The sequence below is a fragment of the Bos grunniens genome, chromosome 2 (genome assembly GCF_055505025.1).
Source record: "Bos grunniens cultivar Pamir isolate PY7600 chromosome 2, Bosgru_T2T1.0, whole genome shotgun sequence".
Lineage (NCBI taxonomy): Eukaryota > Metazoa > Chordata > Mammalia > Artiodactyla > Bovidae > Bos > Bos grunniens.
The window spans coordinates 136,251,168-136,264,129 of NC_141166.1; the positions used below are offsets into that span (position 1 = coordinate 136,251,168).

Here is a 12,962-nt window from a genome sequence, read left to right on the forward strand (position 1 = left end):
AATCCAGATAAGCAAAAAGGGAAAAATAAAAATGACCCATATTTCCACCACATGTTGACAACTGCTGCTAATGTTTGTGGGGTATGTTATAACCTGAACTAGACTTTGATAACTTGCTCTCTGTTCCCCTTAATGCATTGTAAGCACCCAGATCTCTGTCATGTGCCGTGGGGCTGTGCGATTGTTTCTGCTAACCAGCGGCACATGCTGATTTCTCTGCTGTGGGCTGGAAAGTTGGGCTTGCTTTTCTGGGATACAGCAGGGCCAGCTGGTGTGGCTCTAGCTACGTGTGTGTCTTCAGTCACCCACTTGGGTTAGGTTCTGAGATGCAGAGCAGGTTTCGTATTCACACCAGCCTCACACCCTCTCCGATTCTGATGGCTTACTTTGCCAGTTTAATAGGCCAGAATCACTAATACTAAGACTTTGCATCACAGTAGTAATCAAAGAAATGAAAAGGAGACTATCTCTGGACTTATACTGCTGCCGAATGTATATAAGCTTCACATTAAAAGAATTAAAACAAAAGGCACTAATGATGACAGTGTGTGTACTTGACATTTACCATGCAGATGAAATTGGCCCCACCTCTGGAGCAAAAGCGAGCCATGAAGAACAAGTGCTTTGTTCCTGAACTTCCTTGTTAGCACATGATTTTTACCCTGATGTTGGTTATATGACTAGAAATTCTTCCAGAGTTGTTCTTGGGGGGCATTTTTAATTAAGGCAACAACTCTTCTCCTTTGTTGGAGAAGAGTTCTCCAACAACTCTTGTCCTTTGTTGGAGAACACATGTGACCATGCTGATGGAAGTGATTAATTCACTGACGTCATAATGTTTAATGTGAAGCTGGAGGTCAGTCAGCCCATTCCACAAACAAATGGGCTATTTAATTAGATTAATGAGAAAGCTTTTATTTCCCCCCTTGGAGAATCATTTTGGTTTTCTCTACATTATTAGATGTTTTTTTTTTTTTTTTTTGCATGGCAATCCAAATTTATTGAACTACTGATGCTAAGTTATACAAAATTGCACCACTTTAATTAAGGCTTTTAGTTTACATTTGGCCACCTCAAAAGTAGTTGTAACATTAGGTTGGTCAATTTAAATACTGTGGCTCCCTGTTGGATAGACACACAATCTTTACACCCAAACGTTAATGCATACAAAGCAACAAGGCATTGTTAAATAAAACAGCAATAGTTACTGCAACTTAGGCCTTGTGACCAATTACACATGATTAAAATTACTTCCCACATTCACATCCACAGTACTCTTCCACCATTTAACATCTCAACCAAAATGTTACACATGGGAAACAATCACTAACAGGCAAAAATACTAAACCTGTATATTTGGTATTGCAAATACACTTATGCATGAGCAAGCAGGGGATTCACAGTGAGAATCTACAGCTGCAGAAGCCTGAAAATGATTTACAAAAATTGTTAAATCATTAAAAAATTGTTTGAAAATATACACTTCTTGTTGTAGACCCCCACTGTACACACAACTATAAACATTGTTCCCTATGTAAACAAAAAAGGAAACATATAATAAAAGATTTGAAAAGTCTGGACATTTCCTTCCCAACAGATATTAAAGGCAACGTCTTTAATCTAAGACATTATACTGAAAGGACTATCATATTTTAAAGACAAGATCACTGTCTCCACAGGTTTTTTAAAAATTAAAAAAACTATATAGCTGTGTTAATCAAAGCGCTTATTTGTACAATACAATGATAATGACCTTGAATTTCTTAAAAAAAAATTACAATAAGCTACAAGTATCAAAGAAGCAAAGTTATCTGGAGTAGTCTATATAGGAGCTCTTTGGACTTTCTTTTATTATGCTAAAATAGTGGTGCTTTTAGGATTTACATTATTGTACTCTCCAATACAAAGTATGGGGTGTGTTAAAGTATACAGTACACCATTTTCATACATGTACAACATTGGTGGATGAAAAATGTCTCTTAGCAGTAATACTGGATTGTAGCCTCTGGTTTTACCAGCTGCATACTCTAGGACTATTATATAAGTAAAAATCTCTCTGTGATACTGGAAGGTGATTAGAATGTGCAAACTGATGTAGTAGTTTTCATCCGCCTCTTAAAGGGTACCACCACAGAAAGTCCATTTAAGATGTTGGTAGGTTTAACAAAGTTGGAATGCTGGCACTGTTGAATTGGGCAACAGTTCTTCAGACCTGGCTCAGAGCTACAATGCATTTAGTATATTAAAGCAGCTGACATGACGACTTTTTGCGGGCCTTCCCAGGCACTGGAGTTTTTCTGTTAATTTGTCGCACTAGGTCATAAAAGATCTCATTAACATTTATTTTTGATTTTGCAGAGGATTCTAAGAATGCACAGTTGTTCCACTGTCTTGCTAGATTTTGACCTTGTTCCTTTCCTACAACTCTTTCATCTTCCAAGTCACACTTATTACCAACCAGAATCATTGGAACATCACCCGTGTCTTTAACTCGAAGAATCTGTTCTCTCAGATCTTGTAAATCATTGAATGTGGACTGTGCTGTGATGGAATAAACTAACGCAAAGCCTTGTCCATTTTTCATGTACAAATCCCTCATTGCTGTGAATTGTTCCGTTCCTGCAGTATCCAAGATTTCAAGCATACACTGCTGTGCATCTACTTCAACTTGCTTTCTATAAGAATCTTCTATCGTAGGACCATATTTTTCAACAAAAATTCCTTGAACAAACTGTACAGTCAGAGCAGATTTTCCAACGCCTCCCGAGCCAAGAACGACTAGCTTATACTCACGCATGGTGCAAGCTTGTAAAAGCTAGTACCTCTCGCGCTGTCACCGGGTGCCCGCAGCCAGCGTCGCCTCACGCTCCCTCCGAGTCGCTGCTCCTGGCGCCACGGCGGTCCTGCCGCTACCCCTGCTGCTGCCGCCGCCGCCGCCACCACTCCGGCTCCATTATTAGGTTTTAAATACTTAAGTTCATAAGTGCAGAAGGCTGATGGCTGCAGATCGTCTAATTTAGGCAGTTGGGTGTTCTTGGGTCTCAGGCTTGCCTCAGACATGCACGGGCACCATGCTGGGGCCAGTGGCCTAATGTGGGTGTCCAGGCCCAGGGGCCCTGGTCGTCTGGGAACCTGGATAACCTGGAATCTGCACTAGGCACATTTTTCAGTCATTGTGTGCTTGATGACTCTTTCTTTCTCGTCTTTATATCCCTAGTACCTTGAGTTATGAGTCTTTTGGGTGCATGTCTGAACAGACGTGACTAGATAAGAATAGATAAGAGGGCAAACAGATTTTATTGCACATTTTTTAAAAGACGTATAAATACCCTTCGGTGCAGTGTACAGTGCTCGTTGATGTCGGAGCAGCCACTCCAGCTACAGAGACCCTCAGGCGCCGGAGCCAGATTCTCCTTAATTCAGGCTTTCATACCCACTCTTAAAATTAGGAAGAACTTCCACAAAGATGGAGATAAAATAGAGCAGAGCGGTGGAGGGGACAGTCTGTGAGTCCAAGTTGAACGCAGACACCAGTAGTCACCCAGAAAGGTGGTGTAGGTGGCCTCTTCCCTGTACTCTCCCAGGGCTGCAACTTTTGTGGGGATGCCTGTGGAGAGATTTTCTTACTTTATGTTAAAAGTGCCCTAGAGACACTAAAAGTAGGCTGTGTTCTTGGAGGGTATTTCTGTTTGAATTTGATTTAGTTTTGTAACAGGGTCTAAAAATCAGTGTATATTAAAATTTTATTATAGATAATGAATGAGCACATTTCCAAAAATTTAGAAAATTTAAAGACAATTAAAACTACCTATATTCCTGCTGTTCAGAGATAGCAGGTACACAACCCTGTCCTTTCAGTGTCCTGGCTGTATTCATAGAGCCATGCTCCTTCGTAGCGGCTGAGAGTATCAGGTTGTGTTAACTGGCACTGTAAATGGAGGTGATGTGATCTTTCAAGTGGGAAGCAAGTCTGTGTCTTACTTACCCTCACAGAGGAACACATCCTCTTCCTTTGTGTAGCTCACTTCCCCCCCAGGTATTGTATGCCTTAGAGAGCTGCTGAGGCTAAATGAAATGACATATGAGAACGTGCAGCTGAATGTGTGGCGTGTAGGAAAACTCACTCCACGGGAAACTGTTGTTATTGTCATTGTTCTTTTAGTCTTAAGATTGATAATTTCTGCAATAAGGAAAATTAGTTGTTAAACTCAGCTGAGAACTCACAAAGAAGTTGAGGATGATGAGAGTTTAGCCAGAGGAGTCAGTGTAGAAGTACATTTTCAGAATCATTTTTCCTTAACTTCTCATTTTGCCATCACTTCAGACTGAGCTTCCTGGGTGATTCTGAAGCACAGCCTGAGATGCAGGCTGCAGGGTTACTTAGTCCACTGAGTAGCTGAGTAAGGGCTTGAGGCCATTGTTCTGATCTGTTGAGGCATCTTACTAGGTTGGTGCAAAAATAATTGCAGTTTCAGACCCTGAATTTTAAATCAGTATAACTAACTCAAACACATCTTTATTAATCAGAATAGAAACCATTACTATCAACACATTTTTGCCGATGAGAAATAAGTTTGTTTATTCCTGTAGCATAAAAATCCATTCCTCAGGATTTGACAAGCTTTTGGGAAGCATTTTCTGCCTTCTGCTGGTTGTGGAAGTGTTTTCCCTTCGCTCAAAGTTGTTGAGATGCTTGAAGAAGTGGTATCAGTTGCCGAGAGGTCAGGTGAATATGGCAGTGAGGCAGAACTTCATAGCCCAGTTTGTTCAACGTTTGAAGCATTGGTTGTGCAACATACGGTTGCGCGTTGTCACGGAGAATTGGGCCCATTCAGTTGACCAGTGCTGGCTGTAGGCGTTACAGTTTTCAGTGCATCTCATCAATTTGCTGAGCATGGTTCTCAGATGTAATGATTTTTCCAGGAATCAGAAAGTGGTAGTGGATCGGACCAACAGCAGACCACCAGTGACCGTGACCCTGTTTTTTGGTGCAAGTTTGGCTTTGGGAAGTGCTTTGGAGCTGCTTCTTGGTCCAACCACTGAACTGGTCATCACTGGTTGTCATATAATCCACTTTTCATCTCACATCACAATCCAATCGAGAAATAGTTTGTTGGTGCATAAAGTAAGAGAAGATGACACTTCAAAATGACCATTTTTTTGATTTTCAGTCAGCTCATGAGGCACCCACTTACTGAGTATTTTCACCTTTCCAATTTGCTTCAAATGCAAAATGACTGTAGAATGGTTGATACTGAGTTCTTGGGCAACTTTTTGTGTAGTTATGAGAGGATCAGCTTTGATGATTGCTCTCAGTTGGTCATTGTCAACTTCCGATGACCAGCCCCTATGCTCCTCATCTTCAAGGCTCGTCTCCTTTGCATAACTTTTTGAACAACCACTGCAATGTACATTCGTTAGCAGTTCCTGGGCCAAATGTGTTGTTGATGTTGTGCCTTGTTTCTGCTGCTTTACAACCCATTTTGAACTTGAATAAGAAAATCACTTGAATTTGCTTTTGGTCTAACATCATTTCCATCAGTTCAGTTCATTCGCTCAGTTGTATCTGACTCTTTGCGACCCCATGAACCACATGCAGCACGACAGGCCTCCCTGTCCCTCACCAACTCCCGGAGTTCACTCAAACCCATGTCCATCAAGTCAGTGATGCCATCCAACCTTCTCATCCTCTGTCATCCCCTTCTCCTCCTGCCCTCAATCTTTCCCAGCATCAGGGTCTTTTCCATTGAGTCAGCTCTTCGCATCAGGTGGCCAAAGTATTGGAGTTTCAGCTTCCACATCAGTCCTTCCAATGAACACCCAGGACTGATCTCCTTTAGGATGGACTGGTTGGATCTCCTTGCAGTCCAAGGGACTCTCAAGAGTCTTCTCCAACACCACAGTTCAAAAGCATCAATTCTTTGGCACTCAGCTTTCTTTAGAGTCCAACTCTCACATCCATACAGGACCACAGGAAAAACCACAGACTTTTGTTGGCAAAGTAATCTCTCTGCTTTTTAATGTGCTCTCTAGGTTGGTCATAACTTTCCTTCCAGGAGTAAGCGTTTTTTAAGTTCATGGCTGCAGTCACCATCTGCAGTGATTTTGGAGCCCCCAAAAATAAAGTCAGCCACTGTTTCCATTGTTTCCCCATCTATCTGCCATGAAATGATGGGACCAGATGCCATGATCTTAGTTTTCTGAATGTTGAGCTTTAAGCCAACTTTTCACTCTCTTTCACTTTCATCAAGAGGCTCTTTAGTTCTTCACTTTGTGCCATAAAGGTGGTGTCATCTGCATATCTGAGGTTATTGATATTTCTCCTGGCAATCTTGATTCCAGCTTGTGCTTCCTCCAGCCCAGCGTTTCTCATGATGTACTCTCAGTCAGTCGTGTCCGACTCTTTGTGACCCCATGGACTGTAGCCTACCATGCTCCTCCATCTGTGGGGATTCTCCAGGCAAGAATACTGGAGTGGGTTGCCATTTCCTTTTCCAGGAGATCTTCGCAACCCAGGGATCGAACCTGGGTCTCCCGCATTGCAGGCAGACGCTTTACCATCTAAGCCACCAGGGAAGCGATAACGTACTCTCGTTTAAAATAAATATAAAATAAGCAGCAAGTAATAAATCATTAGCAAAAAACATAAAGCAAGAAATGCATGTTAAAATGAAGTGTAACATAACCACATTTATTTAAGAATGTATTCCAGTGTCAAATGGCAAATTTCAACAATGCAAAACCACAGCTACTTTTACATCAATCTGGATAGCTTATGATAAGAAACTCAGGTGGGATAAGTGCTCATACTTGGAGACACAGTGACCCCAAGGGTTGAATAGAATCTGTGCAGGTGAAAAAAAGGACAGAAGGAAGATTCTGTTCTGGCCAAGCTGGTGCATCCAGGTCTGGCCTCAGAGCCACTGGATGTGATCCTCCCAGGGCTGATGGTCTGCTTAGAGGCTGCTTTCAGGTATCCTGTCTCTTCGTCATGGAGACGATGCTGCTGCTGCTTCTGCTGCTGCTAAATCGCTTCAGTTGTGTCCGACTCTGTGCGACCCCATAGACAGCAGCCCACCAGGCTCCCCCATCCCTGAGATTCTCCAGGCGAGAACACTGGAGTGGGTTGCCATTTCCTTCTCCAATGCATAAAAGTGAAAAGTGAAAGTGAAGTCGCTCAGTCGTGTCCAACTCTTAGCGACCCCATGGACTGCAGCCCACCAGGCTCCTCCGTCCATGGGATTTTCCAGGCAAGAGTACTGGAGTGGGGTGCCATTGCCTTCTCTGCATGGAGACGATGGGTAAGGTTAAATACAGTGTGAGGATAAACCAGGTTGCAGTTACTGCCTACTTGAGCTGCTTGCAGCTTTCCCTGTGGTCTGTGCTCTCTTGATAGACGCCACCCGTCCTGATGTGCTGTGTGTGCTGGTGAGCGGGCCCTGGCCTGGCTGACACAGCTGTCTAGCAGGCAGCCTGTGTCAAGGGCGGGAGAGAGAGGAGCTCAAAGCTGATCCTTGGGGTCCTCAGCAGGTGTGGGTGAGGAGACGAGGACAGGAGTTACTCTTGGGAGGTCCAGCTGCCCTTCATGTTTGCACAGGCATGCTCAGGTGGTTGTACTTGAGTTTTCTGGGTGCTCACAGTGGCCTGAGGTTGTAGGGGTGACACCAGGAATCTGAGTGCTGTTTGTTGTCTGTAGAGGGACCCCACCGTCACCCCCACTGTGACCAGGACAGGGCAGGCGAGGGTAGCAGGAGGGATGATCAGCTGCAGAGCACTGCTTTGGATGCAGGGGTTCCAGGGCTGGTCAGTTTGTGAAGATGGCACCCATGTGCTTTCTGCTGTGGACTTTGTTATGTATTTTCCTTCTTTCTGTCTCTAGGTCAAGCGTTCAAGAAGTAAAGGGGGCCTCGCGGGCCCTGATGGGACCAAGTCTGTCTTTGGGCAGATGTGCGCTAAGATGACCTCGTTCAGTCCTGACAGCCTCCTCCTCCCACACCGCGTCTGGAAGGTCAAGTTTGTGGGTGAGAGCTCGCGTGTGTGGAGGGGTGTTGGTGTGAGAGGAGAACTGGGAGACCCCCCAGATGCTCCCCAGGGGGCTCTGATGGAGTCAGTGACTGTGAGCTGCTGACCCTCCTTTTCCCTAGGTGAATCTGTGGATGACTGTGGTGGTGGCTACAGTGAGTCCATAGCTGAGATATGTGAGGAGCTGCAGAATGGACTCACCCCACTTCTGATCGTAACACCCAATGGGAGGGACGAGTCGGGGGCCAACCGGGACTGCTACCTGTTCAGCCCAGCTGCCAGGGCGCCTGTGCACACCAACATGTTCCGGTTCTTGGGTAGGCCTCTCGTGTGGATGCAGTGCTGCAGGTGTGCAGCTCCATGTGCTCTGCTTAGTGTAATGGCTGCTGTCTTGGGACTGGTGGTGGCTGTTGTAAATACCTCCCTTAGCTTCCTCAGTGTGTAGCTGCAGGGACATGCAGAGCTGGACCATTAGCAGCTCTGTGCTAAGGACCAGACGGTGCCTTTGTCGCTTAGAGGATCTGAGATACTGTGTTTCTGCATCTTAAACATATCCAAAACTTGGGATCACATCTTAGAGAGTCTTTACATTTGGCCAGGCCCGCCCTCCTGGTGAGGGTCAGCTTCCATCACTCATGGCACTGCCTCCAACTACCTTGAGAAGCTCCAGCTGTCTGCTTTGCCATATAAGAAACAAGGATTAGCCACTGTGGCTACAACTGTTGGTGGAAAGAGCAGAAGAGTTATAGACTCAGTCCACAGGAACAGAAGCAAGTGATGAATCTTAGTGTACGGTATAAGGCTGCACGGACAGACCTAAGTCTGTGAATCGGGGCAGCGTTGGTTTGGAAGGCACTGAGGCCCCAGTGCCGAGCTCATCTCCACTGTGTGCTTGAGTGGACTGGGCACTTTGTCATCAGCACCAAGTATATCCTGTCTTCTGTGCTTTGAATGAGCAGGTGTGTTACTGGGTATTGCCATTCGGACTGGAAGTCCCCTGAGTCTGAACCTTGCTGAGCCTGTCTGGAAGCAGCTGGCTGGGATGAGCCTCACCATTGCAGACCTCAGCGAGGTAACCTCCAGGAGGGAGAGGACAGAGAAATGGGACTCACTGTGTGTCCAGTGCAAAGCATGGTGGGGGTCACCTGCGGTCTGGTTAAGAGGCATAGCCTGCCCTGAGATCCCAACAGACTCATGATGATCAGTCTGCTGGCCATCGGGTAGCAGAGTGGCGGTGTGGACACAGGCCAACCTGTTTCTAGAACTTGATACCTGCTTTGTGGGCTTTGCCACTTGTATAGTCTCGTCAGATGAGAAAGCTTGCTGTCTTTCCTGTGGCACAGCTGAGCGCGTGGGCAGGCAGCTGGGGGGCAGTTTAGGCTCCTGGGACCTCTCCAGGGTGTGGTTCCCTCAGTGCAGGTGGGACTCACCTCTGACCAACACAGTCACTCTCAGCAAGTGATTTTAAGGACTTCCTTGTTGCAAACTCTTTCTTCAGCTCCATGGGTGAAAACATTTCCCTGCTGCTGCTGCTTTATTTCCTGGCACATGCCACAGCCTTGCCACAGGCTCCAGGCAGATCGAGACCCGGCATGACCATGTATGGGATGTGAACAGGGGCCTGGGGCAGAGGAACAACCCTGGCTCAGTAGATGAACTCCCTTCTTCCCTTGAAAGGTCGACAAAGATTTTATCCCTGGACTCATGTACATCCGTGATAATGAAGCGACCTCAGAGGAGTTTGAGGCCATGAGCCTGCCCTTCACAGTGCCTAGTGCCAGCGGCCAGGACATCCAGCTGAGCTCCAAGTACACACACATCACTCTGGACAACCGTGCAGAGTATGTCCGGCTCGCAATAAACTACAGGTGTGTAACAGTCTGCCTTCCAGAGTTTCAACTCAGTAAATAGCAAAAATAGCAGAAAATGGTTTGCTTGGGTGGCAGCTTTTTTTCCATAAGTAAAATTTAATGGAGTTGGCTCCAGCAATTGCTGCCTGCAATCATCAAAGCTTCCTTTGTAGTCAGGGTCAGAGTACTTACTGTTCTCACCTGAGATTCCTGGCTCTGGCTAGAACACCGGGGTGAGAAGTGCCCTGTTGGGCTCTGCCAGCAGAGGTCCCGGGGCCTCTGTGTGCCGCCTTTCCCGGGGCAGGGCTGTGTTCGGACGGTCTCCACCCCTCACAGGGCCCTCGCACTACCGCTCAGTTGTGTTTGCTGCATTGCGGACCGGCGGCACCATCCATGACCTCTGCCCACTGTCCCCTCAGTGTGGTCTTTGGAAGCCTTGTCCTCCAGAATCATCCAACTGGGTGTTGGGATGAGGCCCAGTGTATCACGTGGGCTTTGCTTGCTGGACTCTGGCTGGGGGCAGTCCTTGCAGGTATCCTGTGTCGTCCACCTGTGTTCATTTCTGTCTCATGCCCTAACTCGCCAGTCATGAGGACCTTGGATACAGCATTGACTTTCAGAAAGTTCTTAGCTCGGCTGTTGTGGGACCTGACTCTCTGACTCTGCATGTCTAATTCTGGCTCCTTCCTGGGAAGGAGGGAAAGATGGAGAATTGTGTCTTGTAATGGGTATAGCTGTGGCTCATTTTTGAGGTAGAATTCTGTGGGCCAGTCTCGCTTCTCAGTCCGTGAGAAGCTTTGAGACTCTGTGTCTGCAAAGCGCACACCTTGCCCGTCAGCATAATGAGACTTGGCATGAGTAGGTCATGATCTGCATGAAATGCAAAGTGGATGTTTTCTTTCAGACTCCACGAATTTGATGAGCAGGTAGCTGCCGTTCGTGAGGGGATGGCCCGAGTCGTGCCTGTCCCTCTTCTCTCTCTCTTCACCGGATACGAATTGGAGACGATGGTATGCCCACCCCTTCGCTGTGCTTCCCTGCAGCGCCCTTCTCGTGGTAATCCACTGAATCAGCACCACCAGTTAACCTCTCAGTTAAATCTCGCTCTTGGAGGTCTGAGATGTGCTCATGCCTTTTGAGTGAAGTAAGACGTGCTCAGGAAGCGAGTATTCGCTGCCTCCCACCCCTCCCCTCCAGCCGCTCTCACCTGACCCTCCCCACCCCAGCCCTGGTAGAAAGCTGTGGTATGCTGATGTGAAGTGTGTCCCTCCACAGGTGTGTGGCAGCCCAGACATCCCTCTGCATCTTTTAAAGTCTGTGGCAACGTACAAGGGGGTGGAGCCCTCTGCGCCCCTGATCCAGTGGTTCTGGGAGGTGATGGAGTCCTTCTCCAACACTGAGCGCTCCCTCTTCCTTCGCTTTGTGTGGGGCCGCACAAGGCTGCCCAGGACCATCGCTGACTTTCGGGGCAGAGACTTCGTCATTCAGGTGTGGCTCCTGCATGTCCTTTGGGATCAACTGAGAGTCATGCCCCTCACACAGAGCTCTGCCACAGATGAGAAAACAATTCTTTCCTGTTACATGGTTTTCCTACCCTCGGGAAACAAAATGAAAAACACTTAACTTCTCTGATATGAGAGCTCAGAATTTTATGACTACAGGTGTTGGGTACCACTACCTACTTCTAAAAAATGTATCTGGCCACCCCCAGAATATGTTGCTATTAAGTCAGCATATTCTAGATTCTGAGCACATACATCATGTAAAAAAGCATTTGTTTGAGTCTCTGGTTGAATTAGGCGAATCAATAAATAATGCTCCTTACTGAGAAAAATCAGAGTGCCCATTCGATTGAGGATAAGAGTTCTGCCTTGAGTTCTTACTGGTCAGAATCAGGCTCTGTTTACCTGCCAGCCCCTGGGGGTGAAATCACAGCAACCAATTGCTATTTTTTACTGAAAGTCCTAAGAATTAATGAGTTGTTCCTTTTTATTTCTGAAATTGACTAGATGATATTTTTTCTGATATTTTGTTATTCTTAGCCAAAAACATCATGCTGTATGTGAATGAGAGTCAACTCTAATGAACGTAATAAAACAGATTGCAGTTTTACCTGTCCTGTACATGGTCTCTGATTATTTAACATTTTTCATTAACAGGTATTGGATAAATACAACCCACCTGACCATTTCCTTCCTGAATCCTACACATGCTTCTTCTTGTTGAAGTTGCCCAGGTATTCCTGTAAGCAGGTGCTGGAGGAGAAACTGAAATACGCCATCCACTTTTGCAAGTCGATAGACACAGATGATTACGCTCGCATAGCCCTCACAGGGGAGCCGGCTGCAGATGACAGCAGTGACGACTCGGAGAACGAGGATGTGGATTCATTTGCCTCAGATTCTACCCAGGATTATCTAACAGGACACTGAGCTGGATAAATGCCATCCACCACAAGACCCCACGAGACTGACTGAGACGGCAGAGTGCTACAGTTTAGAGTTCAGGGTGTGATATGTGCCAGGAGATGGGTTAGTCCCCTAGTGTGTGGGATATCAGTTGGAGAGTTAGCCTTGCACTTGGAAACTGTTAAAAGGGTCTTCTAACCCACAGTGCTGCATTACATGTAGGACGTGTTTACTAAAGTGCGTAAAGGTTTTAACATGAATATTGAATTGCAGCATCCCCGAAAATGAATAAAAAGCCTTTTCCCTTGTGGGTGCAATAGATATTTTCCCCTTCCTTTTAAATGTTGTGCATTGCCTTGATTGTACATTGGAAATACTGTGTAACAATGAAATCCTATTATAAATATTTCAATTAATTTTACTCGAAATTTGTTATTAAAAGTTTTTTGAACATTAAATGATCAGTATTACTTGAACGCATCCAGAAGTTATTTAAACCAAACCAAACAAAAAGGCTGCCAGCTCCCCTCTCCTCCCCAGTTGCTCACGCCAGCATTTGCGGTGTGTGACTGGAGCCAAGTCCTCTCCATGAGCAGTGTCGTCACTTCTGTCATGGACAGCGCTATATATAATGTTTGTGTCATGTTTATGCCTAAATTTTAATTCTCTATAAATAAAACAT

The 12,962-nt window shown here is 45.9% G+C and overlaps 1 protein-coding gene and 1 pseudogene across 9 annotated transcripts in view; one reads left to right on the plus strand and one right to left on the minus strand.

Moving 5' to 3' along the window:
- HERC2 (HECT and RLD domain containing E3 ubiquitin protein ligase 2) overlaps nt 1-12,750 on the plus strand; it is a 235,206-nt gene extending 222,456 nt beyond the window's left edge. For all 9 annotated transcript variants that reach the window (XM_086363170.1, XM_086363210.1, XM_086363152.1 and 6 more), the window contains 7 exons: nt 7,880-8,021; nt 8,145-8,339; nt 8,982-9,094; nt 9,700-9,890; nt 10,777-10,882; nt 11,148-11,360; nt 12,032-12,750. In XM_086363170.1, the coding sequence (XP_086219296.1) occupies nt 7,880-8,021; nt 8,145-8,339; nt 8,982-9,094; nt 9,700-9,890; nt 10,777-10,882; nt 11,148-11,360; nt 12,032-12,304 (1,233 nt within the window). In that variant the 3' untranslated portion in view covers nt 12,305-12,750. The remainder of the gene's footprint in view (nt 1-7,879; nt 8,022-8,144; nt 8,340-8,981; nt 9,095-9,699; nt 9,891-10,776; nt 10,883-11,147; nt 11,361-12,031) is intronic.
- On the minus strand, nt 2,111-2,935 carry LOC147378819 (ras-related protein Rap-1b pseudogene; annotated as a pseudogene).
- Nucleotides 12,751-12,962: the final 212 nt, after the last annotated feature.